At 40.1% G+C, this 23,982-nt stretch overlaps 1 protein-coding gene across 1 annotated transcript in view; it reads right to left on the bottom strand.

Moving 5' to 3' along the window:
• DOCK8 (dedicator of cytokinesis 8) overlaps nucleotides 1-23,982 on the bottom strand; it is a 70,500-nt gene that overhangs the window by 33,669 nt on the left and 12,849 nt on the right. The window contains exons 7-20 of the mRNA XM_009884314.1: nucleotides 23,588-23,654; nucleotides 23,186-23,335; nucleotides 21,883-21,963; nucleotides 20,937-21,096; nucleotides 20,219-20,358; nucleotides 19,893-19,986; nucleotides 18,621-18,783; nucleotides 8,903-9,020; nucleotides 6,918-6,988; nucleotides 6,110-6,248; nucleotides 4,556-4,657; nucleotides 3,705-3,800; nucleotides 2,400-2,634; nucleotides 1,303-1,467 (exon numbers count right to left, since the gene is read on the bottom strand). Coding sequence (XP_009882616.1) covers nucleotides 1,303-1,467; nucleotides 2,400-2,634; nucleotides 3,705-3,800; nucleotides 4,556-4,657; nucleotides 6,110-6,248; nucleotides 6,918-6,988; nucleotides 8,903-9,020; nucleotides 18,621-18,783; nucleotides 19,893-19,986; nucleotides 20,219-20,358; nucleotides 20,937-21,096; nucleotides 21,883-21,963; nucleotides 23,186-23,335; nucleotides 23,588-23,654 — 1,781 coding nt within the window. The remainder of the gene's footprint in view (nucleotides 1-1,302; nucleotides 1,468-2,399; nucleotides 2,635-3,704; nucleotides 3,801-4,555; nucleotides 4,658-6,109; nucleotides 6,249-6,917; nucleotides 6,989-8,902; nucleotides 9,021-18,620; nucleotides 18,784-19,892; nucleotides 19,987-20,218; nucleotides 20,359-20,936; nucleotides 21,097-21,882; nucleotides 21,964-23,185; nucleotides 23,336-23,587; nucleotides 23,655-23,982) is intronic.

The raw sequence follows: 23,982 nt of genomic DNA, 5'->3' as shown, positions 1-23,982 counted from the left end.
AAATGATTAACTAGTTTTCAGCTTACTGTTCCATGATAAAGAATTTCCAAGCGTACGCAAGCTCAGAGATTTTAGCACAACCTAACATCAGTCTAAATGTCCCTGAATGGGGATTTAGATGAATATTTGAAAAATAAAGAGGGCCTTCGTGTCTTTAGCACCACAGCTGCTTCGTGGTAAGTCAGTAAATACACAGAAATGGATCAAATGAATCCTGTAGGCTTTAGGACAATGGACTGCAGCAGAATAATGGAATGGATGAGGTTGGAAGGGACCTCTAGGGGTCATCTAGTCCAACTCCCCATGTCAAGCAGCGCCACCTAGAGCAAGTTGCCCAGGTCCACGTCCAGACAGCTTTCTAATACCTCCAAGAGAATCCACCACCTCCCTGGGCAACTTGTGACAGTGTTCGGTCACCCTCACGGGAAAAAAGTGTTTCCTGATGTTCAGAGGCAACCTCCTGTGTTTCAGTTTGAGCCCATTGCCTCTGGTCCAGTCACTGGGCACCACCGGAAAGAGCCTTTGTAATCTCCATTCAGGTCTCTATATACATTGAAGATCCTCCCTGAGCCTTCTCTTCTCCAGGCCGAATAGTCCGAGCTCTCTCAGCCTTTCCTCATTGGAGAGATGCTCCAGTTGCTTCATCACCTTTGTCACCCTTACCTGGTCTCTCTCCAGTACATCCATGTGTATCTTGTACTGAGGAGCCCAGAATTGGACACAGTATTAACCAGTGCTGAGTAGAGGAAAAGGATCACCTTCCTCAGCCTGCTGGCCAACATACAGGATTTTATCCTCTGATGACATCCTTAATGTTATGGAGAAATTGGCAGAGCTTGACCATATGCCACTTGGCAGTAAGTTAGTTTTTAGGGAAAATGGTTTACTGATGTACAGGCCAGTAAGAAACTGGCATCTTAAGGCCATTTTAATTTCTAGAGGAAATTTATCTAAAGAAGCCATCAGTTTAGGAGATGTCTTTTATTTTCATGAAACTACAGTGTTGCATATAGCTGTGGAGTCCCCTCACCTCAACCCCACATCTTAAATGAATGACTGAGAAACAGAGATTATGGGGAGCAAGGCCATGTTGCTCTTTGCAGCACTGAGCTCCCTGACCTTCCTCTAAGGAAAATGATATATCTGAGCAGTGCTGTGCTTAAACAGTATGCAGTCTGGGTTGGAGAAGTTGTGTTTACTATTTTATAGGCCAGTTCCCTGCATCCTCCTCTCAGAATCACCATGCTGAATAGCATGTATCATGAAAAAAAAAATCTTTTTAAACTCTTGCACCAATATTACCTGGTTTGACTACTTCTCTTTGAGGATCTGGCAGACGAAATACATAGTAGACATAAGATGCCAGGAGGCAGTTCCTCCCATGCTGGTCTTTGCTCAGGTCTTTGCTGTTGTGGAGACTGTTCACTATTGCAACCACAGATTCAAAGGCAAACTGTGAGAAGTTGGCTGTGAAACAGAAGGAAGAATTAGTCTCAGCACTAAAGGGTATAATATAATTAGGTGAGGGCATTATTTGTACTAATAACTAATCCAGTCCTTAATGAATTCAGCCCTTAACAAATTCAGATTTCTAGACAGCAATACCTGATCAGACCCAAGGTCTTCAAAGGCCAATAACCACTCTTCAGTACACCCACTGACTTTCAACCCAATCACTGCTACTCCATCACTTCGTGCTACATAGAAGCAGCCCATAACTGTTAATTACCATTTCTAGCAGCCTTCATGCATTTCCTATAAAATACTTACTTGAAAAACACTAAGACTCATTATTGTCCAGCTGACAGACAAATACAGGCTAGCAGGCTTTTTCACAAATATTACAGTTGATGACAAGCATTGATTACCAAAATGAGATAGGAAATAAACTACACCCTTTCTCCAAGTATGCCTTCCCTCCAGAGTTAACACATGCGATGGGCAACTGGCAGCCTCGGTAACAGAAAAATCTGTGTGCATTACTATATCCCCTCCGTTTTTGTGCTCACCCAATTCTGTTTGAAAGATATTTGAGCAGAGGATATGTATGTAGGATAAGTGATTTTGCTGGTGTTTTCCTTGCAAAACAACTGAATTCCAAATAAAGTTAAACCACAACCCACTTTCTGACCTATATTTCCAGACCAGTAAATTACTACATTTTGATGTACCTCCCAACCAAAGTCTGAGAGTCTTATATGTAGGAAGAAAAGGAGAGAAGGCAGGAACTCAGTTAAACCTGATTAAATTGTGCAGTGAAACTGCATTTTGAGAAGCACAACTTTTTCAGACGTGGACTACCCCAAATACTAAATCCGAGCCTGGATATTTAGCAATCATTTCCCCCACATCTCCAGGTTGCTTGCACTACCACTCCAAGGCCATGCACCAGTAAATACCTGTCTGGCCAGCTATGACCATGGGCTGTACAGCCAGCTGGAAAAGTTTATCTAGTACCAAATGTAAAAACAAGACAAGAGGTTCAAGGCGTGAAGAATTCAAACAGATAATGCTGAGTTTCAATTCGTGTTCCAGTGTAGCCTCTGTGATCTTCTGGTCCATCAGTCGAATGGGGAATGTCACTTGACTCTCCAGAGAATGGCACAGAGTGAAGAACTTCTCCAGGTGATTGTCCTGCAAATACAGTGCACTCACAATTAACAAAGTTGATATAGTTCAGGCTGCTGCTAGCTAAGTGAAGCCTGATTGTCCCACCTAATGGGATGAGAGAAAATATTTTCACCCTTCTGCCCTAGAGATCAATTTGTAAAGCAGCTGTCACAGCCTTTTGTTTGTTCCTTTTCATCTGGCTCAAATTCAGCCTCTGGTTAGATCAGTTTAAAAGCAGAAAAGCTAAAGCCCTCACTTGCTTCATTTCATGAAAATACTCTTCCCTCTCTCTGACAAAACTCTGTTGTGTCACAGGTCTATAGTCCCTCTGCCACCCACACCTACATCCAGCTACATACAAGTTATGTGCTTATGAGTATGCCCTACTTGTATTTAAAACGCATGCTGCAAAGGGATGATGGACCTGCTTCAGATATAGGGCCTTCAGTTGTTAGGACATAGCTAGCAGCGTTAACTAGAACGAGATGATGGGTAGGAGAGAGTGTAAAGCAGCAGCAACAAAATAAAGCTGCTCTGCCTCAAACCAGTATCCCAGTAAGATCGGCAAAGCCCCGATTTCCTATCACATTTAAATCACCAGAATCATTGAGTTCTCATTCAGCACTAAGCTTGTGTCCCCACACCACACAGTATTGACAGCTGAGCTGTCTAGAGCATTCTGGCAGTATAACCAGTCCCTACAGGCAGGGAGGTGATATGTCTCTGCAGATATAGACACATTGCCTGAACTAGCCTTGCAGAATAGAAGGGCTGCCAGACTGCAGAAACTGGCACTGTGCCCTGCCAGTGTCTTTCAAACACAGCTGAAGCAGACCCTTGCTGAGCTGACAGGACACATATTGCTTGATGTGACTTGCTGCTGAGAGTGCTCATTTGTTCACTTGTACCAATAGGTTTCATGTCACCAAAGGATTTCATTCACTAAAGATATCAGGTTATTTCCATAGCTGTTGGTTGGTTTTAAACCTGTGTGGGCCTAAACATCTCCATTTGATAAACCTCCTAAGTTGGCCTGGACATCTGAATTCTCTTCAAAATGAAACTAGAGCTGTGTGTTGCTTCTGATGCATTACCTGAGTGTGAACAGATGAAACAGCTTGCACTTCAACACTGAAAACACCCTTGTGTCCTTCAACCCACTTAATAGGTGGTGTCTGAGCTGGAACTTTCTGTGATGGAAAAAAAATATGGGAATCATCACCTTCCTTTTAACAATCAAACAGAAAGTCTGTTTACACAGGGCTCTATAGGTTATTCAGGCTATTCACTTCATTTCAGATATCCAAATTCAGTGCCATACAGAGGACCACAGCCAGGCACCTGCTTGTTCTCATAGACTACCTGGAGAGTAGTTGAGGCATTGAACAGGGAAATTTGGAGCACTTCAGCCGGATGCCTAGCTAAGACAGTGCAAATATACATCTTCTGATGGGATATTTTTAAGGTTAGAAGTTCCCAGTTGAAGCACAGCCAAAGGCGCTCCATGGTGATGTGGTGCAGTTTTAACCCTCTGGACAGTTTCCTGCTTGCCGTGTTTACTCAGAGGGCACAGTTTTCTGCTCCAGTAGCAGCACCTGATTCCATTTCTCCTCCCTCTCCCACATAGCCACAAAAAAAAAATGAGCAAATGATCATATGCAAGAAAGCAAATTATTGACTTGACATTCTCTAAACAAGTGTATCCCTGATTAGACAATTCACAAAGATTTGCTTGGATAACTGAAGTTAAAACCCACAATATAACAATATAAAATAATAACACCAGTGACAATAATAACAACAACATTTTTCTCCAGAGATTTCCCCTTTTAAAGCACAAAAAGGAGGCATTGTCCACAAGCAGACAGCAACGTTAGTTTGTAAAACACTTATGCTGTTCTTCTACATTAGGAAAGTATTATCTTTCCATAATTTTCTTTGTTACCTCAGGAGAGTGAATTGAATAGTGGAAAGGCAGCTTATCCAATGCTACAGGAAGACAATAATATCCAGTTTGAAGACGATCATTTAATAGAATTGGCAGCCACTGAAACAAATGAAGAGAAAAGACTTGACTACATATGATTAGGGTTATTTATCTAATTTGTTATGTACAGTCAACAAAACAACAAATGAGGTATCGACCCAAGCTTCTCTGCTCTAACCCATTCACCAGTAATTTCTTTGCATTTTAAATTCACTGATAGCTACTGTAGAAAAATGTACAAGACTGCTTTACAAACCATTCCTTTTGAAGAAAACAAACACAGTGCTTTTCATGTGTGACATATATTTTTCTAATAAATCCTACCAGAAGGATTTAGTAGCGTCCATGATTTTATTTAAAAAATCACATATCTTGACTAGACTGATCCTCGGCTTTGAAGCAAATCAATAGAATTAAAGTTTTGCTAAGGATAAATGGAACATCTTGGTTGTGGTCACCAGGAGGATTAAAGTCAGAATGACTCATCATAACGCTGTACTGATATTTGGACACACTTAATTTTTCTCCTATTCAAGTCTGAAAGAGGCTGTGCACTTCAGTATTGCAGGGCAGAAACATTTTCTATTTAGGCAAACAGAAACTTGAAAATTAAGTCCTCACCTATGTCAAATCTTGCTGCTGAACTACAAACTACTTTACTTCTGGAGCTCTAAGGTAAAGTGGAGTGATAATTCCCATTGACATTGGTGGAACTGTATCTGTCCATAAGAGAAAGCCCATTTGAAAGGATTCTCAGTACTGGATCAAAACCAAATACAAACTTCATAGCAAGAACACAGGGAAAGCACTTATCTGGCCCCACAGCTTCATTGCTGACCACAGCACTAGGATGTTTTCAAATCTGAAGCATTATTATCTCTGCTTTCCTCTTATTTTAAAATCTCTCCAGTTAAAAATATGGATTGATAATGAAAAAGGTCAAAGAGACTACACTACAATATGTATTTCTCAAACTAAAACATACTAGTCTCAACATGAAGATAACGAAGGCAACAGAACTACATTTTACCTTCTAGATTCTGCTTTTTAAATTTGCTGTGGGTAAAAGACACTTTAGAACATAAACGATATGCCATATAAAATCTATTTGAAAATATTATATTAGTTGTTACCTCATGTATGACCATGTTAAATAACAGTAAATAATTGTATATGGTTTAGGGTTCTTTTTGTGCGATAAGTAGAATCTAACAGAATTAGGTGATATGCTATAAAGCATTACTGTTGCAAATATTTAGATGCATACTTCAGTTGCGCTAGGTGAATTCATCAGCTTCAAAGACACTTAACAATGTAAAATTATAGGACGAGGATGTAACATAGCACAAGTTGCACCTGGTTTCTCTGAATTAACATGAAGACCTTCCACTGTTTTTGATGTATTACCATAATCAGAAAGGGAATATATGACAAGATTTTTGACAAGCAAAGAATCTGTTTGGATGGGATATAGATACATACACACACACACATATATTACATGGAACTTACTGAATATCCCAGGAGGGTTTCCACAGTTGCTCCTTGCTTTGGCTGACAGCTAATGTGATAGAACGTGAACAATAGATGGTGTTTCTCTGTGAGTTTTGCTGGCAGCTTAATTTTCACTTCTTCATAAAAGTCAGGGGACCTGTTTAAAAACAATGTCAAGCACATTTCCAGTGTTAGCATGAGACAGAGAAGAAGGCAAATTTGCCAGTAGGTTTCTAGGTACTTTTTTTTTTTATAAAAACTGTATAAATCCTGAGAATAGAGACAAGTTAAACAAAGTACATATATACACAGCTGTATTTATGAATTATCTACAGCTTTGAATGAGGAAGAGCATAGATGGTATCAGCTGGAACGTTTCAGCTTTCACCCATCTCTGTACTTTCAAAAACATTCATTCTTAATTTTAGGTTCTAGTACATTTATTGTGTAAATTCTAAATCCCAAGTCCACATTAATGAGAATGAGAATGTCCCTTCAGGTCTTTTGCATCTGTGAATTCATTGAAGTGAATGTTGTTACAAAGCTGTGCTGCTGCTTCTGGCTCCTGCTCCTCAATCTTCAGGTTAGGAATATTCTCAACTAACCTCTGAAAAGCTCCAAACAAGAAAAGCAATGGTTGCTTACACAATGGTCACTTATGCAAATGCATGTAGCAATCCAAGTTAGATATGACAAATCCACACAAAATATAAATGTTTAAAATGCATAAGTACCAGCATTCCTTGATGAACTACGCAGGTTAAGAAATATGTAAAGACATCGCGATTAATACTTCTCAAGTCATACAAACAGTAACAATACTTACTTATTATGATATGTGATAGCTGTGTATATTTCTTGCACAAATTCTGGGCCTGAAGATTTCCCAAAAATTGCCTACATTAAGAAGAAAAGAAAGTAACAGTAGTCAGGTCTAAAGTATTTAATTGTCATAATCTTGTATAAATTTTAAGACAGTATCTGTAGGCTGAAAACGACTCTTCAATTTTATCTTAGCATATTGACACAAATGTCTTATTACCAACCATCTTCCCCACACACCATTCAGGGTAAAACAGAGGAAAATGGAGTAGAGCCACTGAGTACCCTACATCACGTTTCCCAGTCATGCACTAAAAAGTTAGGAATTGCGGGAATAAAGTTATGGTAAGCCTCTTTCACATTGTCACATTGCCTTTAATTAAATGCTAAAAAGCTAAATTAAAATTATTTTTAGAAGTTTGTTTTTCAGTTGTAGCCTGCTCATTTAGCAGTTTTAAACTGAAAGAGGGTAGATCTAGATTAGATATTAGGAAGAAATTCTTTACTGTGAGGGTGGTAAGACAGTGGAACAGGTTGCCCAGGGAAGTCATGGATGCCCCATCCCTGGAAGTGTTCAAGGCCAGGTTGGATGGGGCTTTGAGCAACCTGGTCTAGTGGGAGGTGTCCCTGCCCACGGCAGGGGGTTGGAACTAGATGATCTTTAAGGTCCCTTCCAACTCTAACCATTCCATGATTCTATGATTTAGGGCAAGATTTTTCCACTTTACCTTAGAGCTCCAAAGTTCCTTTACAATCAATGAAGAGAAATAGGCATTTTTAGTGCTTGATTTTACTTCCCTCATTTCAGACACAGCCTCATGGTAAGGTCCAGGAATCCAGTAACTTTAAATGGAGCCCTGGGACATAAGCTTAGACAAGGATATCTGTACAGCACATGTATTGAGATGAAGTGCTCTCACAGTGGAGAGGGATGCCAGATGAACTGTGTCTGTTTGAGGCATTTGTCAAAACCTAATTGCAGAGTTTAAGGAAACCAACAATGCATTATTCTGTAAAAGATGGTGTTACATTCACAATGCACAGCTCCAGCTCTGGGAGAAACGTGGCTTGGGAAAACAGTGTGCTGATGCTCTGATTTCAATTCCAGAGCACTTGTGGAGTAAGACTGCGAAGTACGCACTGTGCAGTGTCAGCACACTGATAAAGGCTGGTCAGGTGTCAGTCCTTACTCCAACATATCGTTGGATTAAAGTTCCTCAAAGTAATATTTCCACTCACTTTTTCCCCCTCTAACACGTAAAATCACAAAAATTTTATCCCAATGTAATTCTTAAATAGCCACTTACACTATCTGAAAATTTCCCCAAAAATTCAGGCTGAAGCAGATGTCTAGGTTAGAACACTTCAAACTGAACATCCGAAGCTTGGTAAAACGGAAGAGAGGATCTTATAATGAGAAATACTGAACAACCTGAACATGGACAGTGCTGCCTGTTCTGCTAGTAGTACATATATATACACAGTGTGTTTCAAACACAGAAAACTCTACTTACCCTGCATGACTGTGCACCCATTCAGATTCAGGCAATGAAGATCCCAACTTCTACCTTCCAGTGTTACACCTGAGTATTTGTGTACGCATAGTGCATACCAAGGAGTTAAACTGGACGATAGACTACATCTTTCTTAAAAGGTCTCTAAAGCTCTATGAATTTCACCCTTAGAGTTTCCAACACAGCATTGATTTAATACAATATCACTCTTCTGGAAATAAGGTAGGAAGACTTAGATAGGAGGTAGTAATATTCTTCTGTTCCATTCGAGTGACAAGCCTCTCCTTGATGTGGGTAAGGACTACAGCCCTGCTTTCTGATGAGAATGACAAGCTTCGCAAGCTCTCTGACATTAGGCTTCCTAAGGCCCCACTAGAAACTGTGGTGATGGAACTAAACAATGAGTTCTCTCTTCAGAGGATCATCGGGAATGTACGTAAGCAAGAGTCTGTGAAGAAATCTCAGCATTTATTACCGGCATTGCACAGGACGGGTCTTCGCCACACATAAACTGGATCTTGATGGTAATGTTTCTTGCAGAAGCTGGTCGGTTAGCAAAATTCAGCCTCTGAGGGTAAACATAGAGGAGATTTCTGGAAGAAAGAAAAGGAGGAATAAAATGGGTAAATGGCAAGCATTTGCATTTCAAAATGAAGTGCACAAACTCACATTGTGCTGATTCCTCTCCCTGTCCTTCAATTCCACCTAAACAGTGAAGGCTTTGCCAGAACTCCATTTCAAAAGTTCACAAGGAAAAGGTTAGTTCTTGCTGTGACACACAGAACATCCCATGTTTAAGGTTTCTCATACAGTAAGCTATGTCTCTGAGAAGGTAGTCTTCCTATCTTTTTTCTTGAAATATGTAATTCCCAGTTATGAATGAATGCAATGCTTGATGTAACGAAAAGCAGGTATCTCTCAAGAAAGCAGCTCCTTTCTCAGGTGTGAAGAGTCAGATTTTGAAAAAGGATAAGGAATCACTCAGATGTGATAAAAACAGGTAAACCAGCAAATAAACCCAACAACTGAAGTTCATTCACGCATTCCCAGCTTATAGCAACAAAATGGCATGTATTTCTACATTATGCAAATCAAAAAGCAGTATCAATGAACTTGAGTAAATAAAAACAAGAAATTTTGAACTGTAATTCTAGAAACAGACATTTTTTAGTAATGAATATGAATAATAATTTAAAAGACAGCACAGTTTGCTGTTTATTAGCTTCTGTACGTGGACAGACCACTAAACTTAAAAAGCACCTTTAATTTCTGTGGGGAATTTGGCAGCTTAGATGGTCTTCCAAGTTCAAAACACAACAATTCTGGTAGAAGAGTCAAAATGCTAAAGCTTTTTCTCCAGTGAAGTCTATGTCATGTCTGAGATTTCAGCTACCCCTGGTTTACACACATTCTGGCATCACGATTATGTCTATTTAATGTCTCATTTTCCCAGTCTGGTATAGGACTCTGTTTGTCCTCTGAGAGTAAGGAATAAGATTAGTGTTGGTGGAAACATGTTGGCTTCCAATGAGAAACAATGAGAACTACTCATGGGCTTTCATGCTTTCTTTTTGTCTCTGACAGTCAGAAGCTACACACAAAATTGCTTTGACCTCATCACACATTATTTCCTCGGCACCATTGTTAGCTGAAAATGTGTAGCAGCTTTGGAGAATGCTGACATTAAGTCATACAGTTCATCTTCCATTCGTTGTATCCCAAGACCTGGAAAACTGTGGTTGATCCTCCTTATTGCCGTGTATCACCATGTGACAGTACTCTCTAACTACACAGTCCAAGCTACTTTGCTAACCAACACACACTACATGGGCACAGCATGCCTTAGCAAACAAACCAGCATGTAACTTGCCTTTCCCTTTGTTCAGAACAGTACTCCTGCCGGCCACACTAATGCACTTTCTTGCTTACCGTCTCAAATGCAATTTCTGCTCTGCCAAATTCTTTCCAAGATATTAGGAAAAGCTAAGTGAAAGAGAGAAATATATTGGTAACCTCCACTGAATTATGCTCGGGGGAATGACATATTAAACAAGGGATATTATCAATATTACATCTGCCAGAGGTGAAGAAATACATGTAGGTGAGGCTGCATAATCCAGCCATTGCTTCATTAATCTGCAGCCCAGCAGAAGATGTCACAAATCCATATAATGTCCCTGAGCATTGGATTTTACATTTAGATGTGACTTGAGATGAAAGATATGTAAAATCACAAACTGAGAGCTCTCTGCTGACTACCAAACAAGGAAGCATTATTCCATCAAGTACCGTACTGAAGAGCTAACGCTCATGCCATTACACTCAAGCAGTTTTAGGGATCTTGCTTACATGTGTATTAAACCCATCAGCACTGAGGAAGAACAGAAGCAAAGGCTGACTCTGGATATCCTGCAGAGATGAAGGTGATGACTGATGTTTTAAAGCAGAAAGGTGGGGAGATGATCAAAAGAGATTCCTGCATACAGGCATGAATTGTAGACCCACTGCTGACCACTGCGTAAGTGCTACTACCTGCCAGATCTGTACCCTCCAAAAGCCTGAGAGGAAGCAATGACAAGGAGCATTTCCACACTGCAGTTAGCAGGGGTGTCAGGGCAGCATATACAGCTGTCTTTTAAATAACAGGGTAGCTAGCATGCCCAAAAGGACGTGGTGAGCTCCACGAGGCACTGTGTCTCCTTTGAGGATCTGTGCTGAACAGAAATATTCAAACAGCATTCCACAAGAATTATTTTTGGTCAGTGTGATTAAACCTCTCCCCCCTCTCACCCTACAGAAAGTGCAGGGGTCTACCTCCAGATATAGTCAGATGTGCTTACAAAAAGCAAAAGAGCTATTCAGGAGTCAGTATGTATCTACAAAAGCCACAGCAGGGCACCTAACTTCACTGAGACCAGAGTCCCACAGGACAGCAGAGTCCTGGGTGAGGCACAGATCAAGACAGCTTCCCTGGGAGAAGCTTTGGGAGCCTCTCGGAGGCAGACCTAGCAGAGGGTTGATGAGGTAAGAGGCTATTTCAGAATCAGGTACTTGCTGGGAAAGCTAAGGGTCCACTTAGGCTGGTACAGGACATCACGCAGTAATTCTCATTCAAATTTGCAGACATTCTTACTCTTTCATGGGACTTAGCAGTGGTGATTTGATCACTTCAGATGCCCAAAGCAATGTAGACCTATCTTCTGCCAACATAAAATCTTTCAAGTTTCAAGTCTGTGACCCTTCTCATTGAATATTCTCCATTTGTAATTATTGGCTGTGCATATGTAGGACATAATAAAATCCTTCTTGCTAAATTACACAACGTGTGAGGTGTCAACAAGTGCATCTCAAAGTTCTAATGAATATTAGGCATGTTCATTGGTGACTGTGACAAGAACACCATACATAGCAAAAGCCAATTGATGTGCAATAGTCACTGCAGATACAAAACACGAATGTGCTATAGGTGAACAGTGATCACAGAATCATAGAATCGTTATGGCTGGAAAAGATCTTTAAGATCATCAAGTCCAACTGTTATCTAACTATACAAGGATCACTTCTAAACCATGTCCCTGAGCATCATATATTGATGGCTTTTAAATACATCTAAGGATGGCGATTCCACCACTTCCCTGGGCACCCCGTTCCAGTCTTTGATAACCCTTTCAGTGTAGAAGTTTTTCCTAATATCTAACCTAAACGCCCTCTGGAGTAACTTGGTAGCATTTCCTCTTGTCCTATCAGTTTTAACTTGTGAAAAGAGACCAATGCCCATCTCTCTACAACCTCCTTTCAGGTAGTTGTAGAGGGTGATAAGGTGTCCCCTCAGCCTCCTCCAGGCTAAACAACCCCAGTTCCCTCAGTCGTTCCTCATAAGGCTTGTCCTCCAGACCCCTCACCAGCTTTATTGCCCTTCTCCGGACATGCTCTAACACCTCAATGTCCTTCTTGTAGTGAGGGGCCCAAAACTGAACACAGTACTCAAGGTGGGGCTTCACCAGTGCTGAATACAGTGGGACAATCACTTCGGGCCACCCTGCTGCCTCACATCCAGCCGGCTGTCAATCAACACTCCCAGATCCTTTTCTGCAGGGCAACTTTTCAGCCACTCCTCTCCAAGCCTATAGCATTGCATAGGGTTGTTGTGGCCCAAGTGCAGGACTTGGCACTTGGCCTTGTTGAAGCTCATACTATTGGCCTCAGCCCATCAATCCAGCCTATCAAGGTCCCTCTGAAAAGCCGTCCTACCCTCAAGCAGATCAACACTCCCACCTAACTTGGTGTCATCTGCAAACTTACTGAGGGTGCTCTCAATCCCCTTGTCAGATCATTAATAAAGATATTACACAGAAGTGGCCCCAACACTGGGCCCTGTGGAACACTGCTTGTGACTGGCTGTCAACTGGATTTAACTCCATTCACCACCCCTCTCTGGGCCCGGCCATCCAGCCAGTGTTTGATCCAGCAGAGTGTTTGCATGTCCAAGCCTTGGGTAGCCATTTTTTTTCATGAGAATGCTGTGGGGAACAGTACTGAAGGCTTTACTGAAGTCTAGGTAAATAGCATCCACAGCCTTACCCTCGTCCACCAAGTGGGTCACCTTGTCACAGAAGGAGATCAGGTTCTTTAATCAGGACTTGCGACTCATGAACCCATGTTCGCTGGGCCTGATTGTCTGGTTGTCCTGTAAATAATATGTAATGGCACTCGAGATAATCTGCTCCATAAGCTTCCCCAGCACTGAGGTCAGACTGACAGGTCTGTAGTTCCCTGAATCCTCCTTCTGGCCCTTCTTGTAGATGGGCGTCACATCTGTTAATCTCCAGTCCATTGGGACCTCCCTGGTTAGCCAGGTCTGTTGATAAATTAGGAAAAGTGGTCTGATGAGTACATCCACCAACTCCTTCAACACTCTTGGGTGTAACCTGTCTGGCCCCATAGACCTGTGTATGTCTAGGTGGTCGAGCAGGTCACTGACCATTTCCTCTTGGATTATGGAGGTCTCATTCTGGTCTCCATCCCTGTCCTCCAGCTCAAGGGGCTAGGTACCCAACAATCAACTAGTCCAGCTATTAAAGACTGAGGCAAAAAAGGCATTTAATACCTCAGCCTTTTCCTCATCCTTAGTCATTTTGTTTCCCCCTGCATCCAATAAAGGAGGAAGAATCTCCCTGGTCCTCCTTTTCTTGTTAATGTATTTATAGAAGCATATTTTATTGTCTTTTACAGCAATAGCCAGATTGAGTTCTAGTTGGGCTTTGGCCCTTCTAATTTTCTCCCTGCATAGCTTCACTGCGTCTTTGTAGTCCTCCTCAGTGGCCCACCCCCTTTTCCAAAGGCCATAAACTCTCCTTTTGTTCCTGAGTTCCAGCCAAAGCTCTCCGTTCAGTCAGGCCAGTCTTCTACCCCGCTGGCCTGTCTTTCGGAATGTGGGGGTGGCCTGTTCCTGCACCTTTAATACTCCCTTCTTGAGGAGTCCCCAACCTTCCTGGACTCCTTTGCCCTTCAGGACAGCCTCCCAAGGGACTCTCCCAATCAGTCTCCTGATGGATGGGTTAACATTGCTATTTAATACTTCTGGTACTGGAAACAAAAAATTATTCACCCATTAGTTATAATTCTCAATCTTTGTTGATTCCTGCACACTTTTGTTGGGGTGTGCAGGGAATCTTCAGAAAAAAAGGTTGAAAATTATAATGCAAATCACAAACACTTTACCAAAGATGGAAACCTGTTCTAATCAGCCACTGACCACAACAAACGGCACACTGACAGAACTTCAACATGTCACATTCAAGAGGATGTATGTGTGTCATATTCTGTATCTTTGTATGGATAATTTGGGTAATAGTTTGAATGATTTTTCTCATGTTGCTAAAATTAAGGATCATCTAAAGAGTCAGTGTTCAGAGCCTCATTAAATTTAGGCTAAGAGTGATTGTCACTTTATTCTGTCCATTAACATTGTTGTGAAAACCTTAATAAATTTTCCATTAAAGGGTTAGTCAACACAAAAAAAATGTCACCACAAGAACTGAGTGGAAGGCTGTCCCAAAACAGCAGATTTCTGCAGATTCAAATCACAAAATTATGACAAGAAAATAGGTATTTCTAAATTTAAATGTGACCTAGAGCTTAGAGTCAAGTCAGACTAAAATTTTAATAGCTTTCATTCCACGACACATAGTTATTCATTATACATCATTGAACTGACCTACCATCAGAAGGTCAGAACTGCCAGCGTCTCCGACCGGCACAAGGCTAGAGCAATGGCCCTGTAGAAGGTGCACAGGGCTATCGTGCTGTCTCCAGATCCCACAGGCAGAGAGACTGAAAGGAGTAGATAACCCTGTGACGGCAGTAATGGGAAGAGCGGGCCATTATACAGCAATAGCCTTTCCTTGCTCAAAACTAGTCAAGGCTGGAGTAGAATGATTACCACCAAAGCAGAAGGCCTCCACCTCACACTGCAGACTACAGTAAGTCTGAGCACAGTGCTAAGTGGTTTGCAATTAAATGAAACAAAACACCGAAGAAAGAGGTTTTTTTCCCTGCTCTCTCCAAAAATCCCCTAAGAGTTAGGCACTTCTCCTAGCAAAGACAGGACTTCTGTGCCTGGTTAAGCTGAGTTACTGCTGAAGTGATGGAACAAATCCCTCTTCCTCAGCACCAACATTTCATAGCAGCAGTAAGCAGCATTATTTTCATTTATATTTCACGAGAAAATAAACTGATAAACAATCTTTAAAGTATATGATTTTTCCCATTAAGAATAGAAGGGTATTGAATGAAATAAATCTTGGAATGTTTTGACATTTTCAGGGAACTATTTTTATTAAAGAAATGTAGGTACACAACAAAAAGAAGTGCTCAATTTCACAGTGCACAAAGAAAGGGGGCTGGCTGATCTCTCTGGCATAAATCAGAAACAGCATCATTTAAAATAATGGCATTACACCAGTGTAAAAACTAACAAGAGTTAAGTTCAAAGACTATAATAGAAGACTCTGTTTCTCCTATCACAAAGGAAAAAGCTATTATTTACAAAAAAGAAGACTTTTTTCCTTTGAAATATCTTACATTGGCAATCCTCACCTCCCCACCCCATGTAAACAAAATCTTTGCATTTCTTTTAAATGTTCAGGAGGAAAACTGAAGCTAGATGTTTTATTAGTATTTGTCTGGACATGTGTAGAGATATTATTATGCCAGTAAGAACTTACCAGACTGTATTTTATAAGTTTTCATTTATTTGTTATTCAAGTACATTTCTTATTCAAGTACATTTCTATATGTAACCCTCTCTTACATTCACAATAACAGAAAACAGGTAATTATTTTACCTATTTTTCATTCTTTTAATATCTAAATCTATAGCACTGGTAAAAAAAATGGTTTGCAGACTTACCATCAAAAATTAGGAAACATTAAATCACCTGTAACACACTAGCAGGCTATGACTGAATGCTAGCACATTGCTTAATTAAAACGGGATGGTTCTACTTTTTAGATTAGAGGAAAGGAAATAAAATAACACGAAACACTTAATATCTGGCTGTATTCAAATTCAGAGTTACTTTGCATAGGTGAGTCTAATCTCAGGCTCACAACAGTATTCACCATGCAGAGAACTAAACAAGAAGAATTGCATGACAGTTAAATTAAGCAAATACATTGGCCTACATTCCCTAACTATGCTTTTGCTGACCAAACAGAACACTGGCATAATTGTGTCGCAAAAGCATCTCAGATGGGGCTAGGTGATTCTGGCTTGTGGAAAAAGGATGTGCTTTCAATGGCACTGCGCAAACACAAATGTTACTTCCTGAACCCCACCAAATCCCAGACTCTGCCGTTTCATGTTTGCAAAGCTGCCTCATCTGACTTTTTGGGGAACTATTGCTGGAGTTCATTAACAGTTTCAGTTAGCAACTCCCCTTTCTTGCTCCAAATGTGTTTGTTGTCACAAGGCCGTTGAAACATGACCTAGCATTTCTGCATTTTTTTCACCATTTCCCCAGTGCATCTAGCTAACTGTCTTTAATTTGGGTATTAACTGATTGAGTTTCCAGTTTACAGCATAACACTACTTATGGCATGTTAGTTGTCTCATCACCGTTGATTCACTAACTAAGTTAAAGATTAATGAAGGTAAATATTCTTTATAAATATTCTCTTTATTATTACAAGTTAGGCTGGACAGATCCTACTTGTTTTGTTACCACGACTTCTACCTAGGGTGAAAATCAAAACAGAGCCCCAAAAGCCTGTACAGACTAAGCCTACTGGCTGTGAACACTTGCACAAAGAGTGTAACAGTTGAACTGTACCAAGCATTTCTTCTAATGTATGTACTGCTAATTGTATGTACTCAATACAGACACCCTAGCAACTGAAGAATAGTGTGGAAACACCCAAACTTGCTTCAGGAGATGCACAACTTAATTTTCAGCATGGTGGCTTTGATATTCATGATGTCTGGCTGCAGGAGTTTACCTTGGTGAGAACTGAAGAGAGAATATTCTGTGCAGACTCAACTCTTTCTGGCTCAGCAATGCAGCCATTGGTAATGCTTTTAATTTTCAAAAGCAGATCTTTAGACACTACCAGACTGCACAGTGGAGTTGACACATGATACTCCTTATTGGGGCATGACACTGAATAGGAAAGTTAAAATTCTGGTTCATTTTTCATTTAAAAAAAAAAAAAAAAGGTGTCATTACTCAAGTTTATTTACATTTGCACTTTTAATTGTACAAAAACTACTTTCCCTAGAGAAATGTCTGCATAAACCCCCTAAAAAAAGGGGGAGGAGGGGAAGACAGATTTTCACTTCTATCTTTGATACACAGAGAAGACAGAAGTACCAGAGCACTCTGCATTTTAGCATTCTGGTGCCGAGAGCACAAAGAAACTGCCCTCAGGAGCTTGAATATCACAGATTCACAGCACAGCCCAGGAACAACTCCTCCAAAACTGAGGCTCTGTCCAAACTGGCTTATTTAGTCATTTCCCTGCTGATGCCACATTGCAAGTTGTTATACCAAGATGCGATGCCAGCTCCTCTTTTTGCTTTCCTTAAAAGCTGACACCCAAATACAGGTGTCACCAACAACCCTACTGGCTCTCCAGTTTCCCATGAAGGTGTGAAGCATCTCCCTGGGATGCAGTACTCTGCAGCCTTGCAGTTCTGACTTGTACTGAACCACAAGCCTTGCCCTTCCCTTCTCCCCTCCTGGGTGGGGTCAGGTGAGTGCGTGGGATTCTTTGCTAATCTGCAAGAACTAAATAAGCTTTACACCCCTTTATTCAGGTTCTTCATTCTCTGGTTCCTTACTGATAGTCACACCTTTGCCACTAATGCAATTCAGTACCTAGTTGTGCTGTTCCAGGGATCAGAAAAGTCCCTTAGAATAGCATCAACTACTGTTGTAAGAAGCATTCTGCTTTACTTCCATGCCTTCACTAACACAATGGTCACATGAAAGCTAGTATTTCTGTACCTATAACACTGTAATACACCTATTTTGAATTATTGCTAGTTAGCTGTTAGCAATATCACTGCTCACTAGCACCACTATGGTGCACAAACATGTTGAAGCACATTCTTTTGATACTAATTTCTTCTTGGAGACTCAGATGTGCCAGAACACTAAGAAATTATGGGAGTTGCTCAGCTGCATTCTAATGAACACTGTGGTCTCCTTGAAACAACCAGAATAGAATAGATTTAAGAAAAAAACCAACACAGCCTAGAGTCCTTGTTCATTGTGAAAAAGTACACAGAGCAACACATCACTTCCTCAGATACTAAGATGACTCAACAGTTGAAACCACCTAGCACAAACATTTACCAAAACTGTTAAAAATGATAGTAAGATTTACTGGGAAAAAAACACACTAAGGGAGAGAGATATATATGCCAAATCAATGAGAGATGTTAGGGGTTTTTTTTGATGTTTTAGAAAAATTTTCATAGGACAAGATAATTAGAATAGTAAATACACTATAGAACATCCTGCAGGTGTTTTACCTTGTAATGACTAGTAAGATTCAGCCTAAGGTATAGTCTTTAACATTTAAAAAAAAATATTTTTAGTTTCTATTTCTGAAAAAAAACCCCAAACCTAAATCACAATTATTTTTGAAAATGGATTTTAAGAATTTTAAAAATATACGTTATTTCTTACCTATAAATGGTATGGGGAACAAACACTTCTCTAATTGGGAATTCCAAAATCTCTTTGTGAGGACGATTACGGTTTTCTGGAAATGGCTTTACTGGCAGTAATTCTGGTGTCAGACAATAACCAAGGTTTTCTGGAGCTGGAGAAATCTCCAGTTTAAGTGTTCCTTCAAAAAAAAAAAAAATCACAAAATCTCAGCAAAACGCATAATAAAACAAAAATGAAAACAGTCTATGAGCATACATAGCAACAGTGCAGAAACAAGAACGGAATCTTTGGCTTGAAGGCTACAGGAGAATGAAAGCAAGGGTGTAGGAAGGTGCACAAGAAGTAACCTACACACATCCCTACACTTCAGGCCACTATATAGCTCTTTGTCTCTACCCTGGACAATGTCAAAGAAACAGAAAAGAAAGAAGGAACACTATATGCTGGGTAATATCTTTCACACACAAATACTGTAAAATTTGTCCGGTAGACAAAAGATAAAAGGGCTGCTGTCTAATACAGTTCTCTCTCTCTCCCCCCACTCAGATTCTGCTCTGGTTAATCTCTACGAAAGTAGACACCACCCACCAGGAGAGCCAGGCTTGCTGTGGTGAGCAGTTAAACAGTTAATACTGATAACATTTACCCAAGTATAACTAGACTCAATTTAAATTCTCTGTTGTGATAAGTGAAAACCGTTTGGGGAACTCACACTTGTCATTTCTGGCAATCAGCTAAAAAGCCAAAACAGCTTTGCACTTAGGTAATACTTTTAAAGGTCTTCTACAACCCGGAAGAGTTTGAGCTGTAATTTATGCAAAAATAAAAAATAAGCTGCTCGGGTTTTTGACAGTAGCCAAACACTATCTCTGCTTCCCTACTTTGTCAGCTAACACTGACCCAAATACCCAAACAAGATGAAATGAGTACACATTTTAATCCCCCTCTGTAATATAAGACCCATTTTAAAACAGTGCAGGGAAATAGAAAAGATCTTAGAAATCCGCTTTAAAGCACTGTCTTCAAACAGTTTGAATAATAACAAAAGAAATCCAGTAGATACACTGTAAATTAGGGAGGAAAGCAAATCATTTTAGAATATCAAGCTACTCACTCATACACAAAAAACCTCAAAAGCATCTGTGCTCAGGTAGAGACTGGGAACCCAGGAAGTTCCACAATAGCACATACCATAGACTTAAAACCCAAGTTAGTTATATTTTGGGGTTGGATTTACAGAACAATTCAGGGGAGAAAATTAATTTCCATCCAAAATGAATTATGTACCTGGTAAAGTCTTAATTCTTCTCTGCAAGGAAGATGATCTTTTGAAATCAGCTAAAAATTTGAACAGATCTTCATCACTGAGTCTGTCTCCTTCCTACCAAAAGAAATACAAAAATAAGTACCTTTATAGCAGTATTCTGTAACACTGAGAAAAGCTTCTGAGTGAACCATGTCCTTGAGGCATGCAAAGCAACTGGGTTATTGCCTACTTGACAGCAGTTATTCTCTGTCCCCACATGAACATCACTAGTAACTTTTCCCAACATAGTTCACATTACGTAGCTGAAAAATGTCTTAGGCAATGAGAAATTAAGAGTATTCAGTACCTGTTTAAAGAAGGTGTTGAGGGTCAGAGAGATAGTTTTGAAGTTTGATGCTGGATAGCTGTCCTCCGAGCTGAGACTTCTCTCAGAAAGTCTTCTCGCCTGTAGCAGTGTTGCCCTCTTGTCACTAGCGGATCCTTTCCCTTCAAAGGGGAAATTAAATGAAACAATTTGCTTTGTGTTGCTTCAGTACAAAGACTATCAGAATACACTAGAAATGCACAAATTCCCAGCAACATCAGAGGATAGACAGAGTACCTGAAACATTCCACGACTTTGATTTCGGACAATGTGAAAGAAGTGACATTATTTCTGCTGCACAGAACAAGCTTATTCAGATTTTTAGTTCACGGGTTATAAAGCACATTGGTCAATGTTGTTGACCAATGGTCCTGTATATTCTAGAAACTAAGATGATATGTATCTTGATTTCTCTGTATTGCAAATGAACTCCATATGGCAAAGGCAGTTTTACTTCTGCAAAGCTAGTGTTCAACCAAAATTGGGCCTAAAACGTGGAAGCATACATGAAAATAAATATGCAGAGATAAGACAGTGAGCGTATTAAATTGCAACTGTTTATAGCACTAAAAAGGAAGGCTGAGAAGACATGAATTTGAATCCGAGGTTCACTTTTGATGCCAGAGTAAATGACATTGTTTCCTACGCACAGTCCTACCGAAGAGTCACTTGGCATTAGTTAGAAAAGTTAGACAAGTACCGTTTAAACCTTCGGCCTCAGATATTTCTCGTTCAAGTGTTGAAAGATTGAAGAAACTAGTTAGGCTTATGGGAACCCAGGCGAATGGCATTCTGTATTTCCCCAACCGCTGACAAAAGGATTCAGCTTGGGCTTTCAGTTTTTCAATCTTTTCTTTTGTCTAAGACAAAGAAAATAAAGACTGTTTAAAAAGCAGTTATTTTAATGTTACTACAGATAAAAAAATGGAAATTACAGTTCAGTAAATAATTTGCATTCTTATCTCTCATGTTTTCTTGCTACACCACTGTCAGGATCATAGCTGGTTTGATTTGCACATTCCCTTCTCATTGCTTTTCAATTAGTTGGTTGATTTTCATTATAGAAAAGTAGAACACAGATCTTTTTGCAGTGACCCTCAAGCCCAGCATGAACAATTACCACAAAATGTTAGCAGGTTCTACTTCCTTCATAAGATACAGAAACAATATTGTGCTGAAAGCAATATTTTGAAGGTGATAGATGTGTGGAAGTCCGGCAAATATTGTCAGTCTGCTCCAGGGAGGTAAATGACCATGAATTCCTTGAACAGATCTCATGTTATCTATGGATGACAGCACTGAACGGGCCATGTACACAGTATGACAGGTTGGTTGTCTCTGAGGTATGAATGTTTCTGCCAACTCCACATTCCATTGTCATCTCCTTTGCTCACCCCTATCCGCTTTGTGACTCCAGACTTTGTTAGTATTGATTTCCAAAGGAGTCCGTAATGAAAGTGCACCTTGCCTTCTTAGGACTTCTTCCTGTTGGTCACAGACACCAGACTGTTTTTGCACCATAGATGCACCAACTGGCTTCCTCCCAAATGTTCTTGGGATTCTGTCTTATTCCAAAGGGAATTCTTTCTCTGTTTTTTTCTTATGCATGATTTTTTTTGACCTAAACACTCTTTTTAGTTACTTACCTTTCCAGCCTCACTTTCTTTAAGAACCATGTAGGGCTCTGCACAGTCTCCAATTTCTCCTTGCTGAAGCACTTTTTCTATCTACAAAAAGCAATAAAATTAGACACTCAGAAAGCAAAAATATCACCCAAATAATAACATGTTCCTTCCCTAGCAATACAAAAGAGCCTGCCTAAAGGCACAATACAGAATTCTTAAAACTGTATTTATGGGGTAACTGATACTAAACCTTCTCCTAGTTTTCCATATGGTTTGTTAGAAAGCAGAAAATACATACATGGCAACACTGTCAGTCGGGTACTACTGCATTTTCACTGAAATGAGGAAAATTAACACATTCCAAGTGAAGTGGTTCACAGAATCACAGAATGGCAGAGGTCGGAAGGGACTTTCACGGATCATCTAGTCCAACCACCCTGCTAAAGCAGGTTCACCTAGAAAAGGTTGCACAGGAACACATCCAGGTGGGTTTTAAATATCTCCAGAGAAGGAGACTCCACAGCCTCTCTGGGCATTCTGGTGCTCTGCCACCCTCAAAGTAAGGAAGTTTTTCCTCACATTAAGATGGAATTTCCTGTGTTCCCGTTTGTGCCCGTTGCCCCTTGTCCTGCTGCTGGGCACCACTGAAAAGAGTCTGGCCCCATCCTCTTGACACCCACCCTTTAGATATGTATAAGCATTGATAAGATCTCCTTGCAGTCTTCTCTTCTCCAGGCTAAACAGACCCAGGTGTCTCAGCCTTTCCTCACAAAAAAGATGCTCCAGTTCCTTGATCATTTTTGTAGCCCTCCAATGGACTCTCTCCAGTAGTTCCTTGTCTTTCTTGAACAGGGGAGCCCAGAAGTGGACACAGTACTCCAGATGTGGCCTCACCAGGGCAGAGTAGAGAGGGAGGATACCCTCCCTCGACCTGCTGGCCACGCACTTTTTAATGGACCCCAGGATATGAAGCCCTCAGGCTAACTCAGTTTCAGAATTGAATAAAAAAAATAATGCAAAGTATCCTAAACCAAAGCCCCAAAACCTCCACAGAATGTAATTAATTTTTTTAAAAATAGCTTATTTTACTTTACTTTAAATTTCCCTTAGGCAGAGATAGGAAATTCTAAATACTTAGTACAACTAGAACACAGGGTATCAATATAACTTCTTAGCTTCGGAGTGAGATATACCAGTGGACACCTGCACATGTACTATTAAAAACTATCAGAATTCATGTCAGCTATAGGAAACTCATGTTTGTCAGCGCAACAGGCACAACTGGGAACAGGAAGAATGGTGTTGAAGTAGCCCTGTAACATACCTTTATAACTAGGTATATATCCGATGAGGGATAAGTGACAGAAAATACTGCTGATCTTGCCTGAGTAGACAAGTCAATGGAGGGTGTATGATGACGCAAGAATCCTCTTAATGAATCAGGGTTGAGGTCACAATGAAAATTTTCTGAGATCTTGGAAAGAAAAAGAATGAAAAAGCATTGCAAAGCAAAAATGCATCAAATTTTATTTTAAAATAAGTCAAAAGTAGTAATTAGAACTACAAAATAAACAATTGCAAGCATGTAACTTTAAATGAGTAAAAAAAATCCTGGATCAGACTGCATGTGTGAAAAAGCTTCATGGCTTTTGTAAGTTTTCCTAAATTATTACTCCAGAAAATAAAACCCAAGCCAACTGAACAAAAATACTGTATGCACACTTACCTTTTTCCTTTCTTTTATATCATAGAGAGCTATGCATGCAAACAAAGGTTCAATCTCTATATCAAACCTGTTAAGGAAAGACACACAGGACTCTGATTAATACTGCAGTCTTATGAGTCTGTATAGTAAAAAAATGAAAGGGCTATATTTTGACTGGTGTTTCCATTAGAAAATAAGGAGAAACATTTAGTTCCAGACCTCAGCTCTCTCAAAGCCTGGAGGATTTTTTTATTAGTGCATTTTATTAGATGATTTCAAGAGGAAAACAAGGGAAGTAAACTGCACGCAATGTATTTTCTAAATTTGTCAGAAAGGCGGTCTCAGATATCAGTTAAAAATGATCGTGCCTTTCTTGAGGTTTTTTTTCTGTTTATCAAGTCCAGTAGCGTGTAGGG

This window comes from Charadrius vociferus, unplaced genomic scaffold (assembly GCF_000708025.1).
Source record: "Charadrius vociferus isolate BGI_N301 unplaced genomic scaffold, ASM70802v2 scaffold183, whole genome shotgun sequence".
Classification (NCBI taxonomy): domain Eukaryota; kingdom Metazoa; phylum Chordata; class Aves; order Charadriiformes; family Charadriidae; genus Charadrius; species Charadrius vociferus.
Note: the sequence above shows the minus strand (reverse complement) of the source record. Positions and strands in the feature narration are given on the sequence as shown.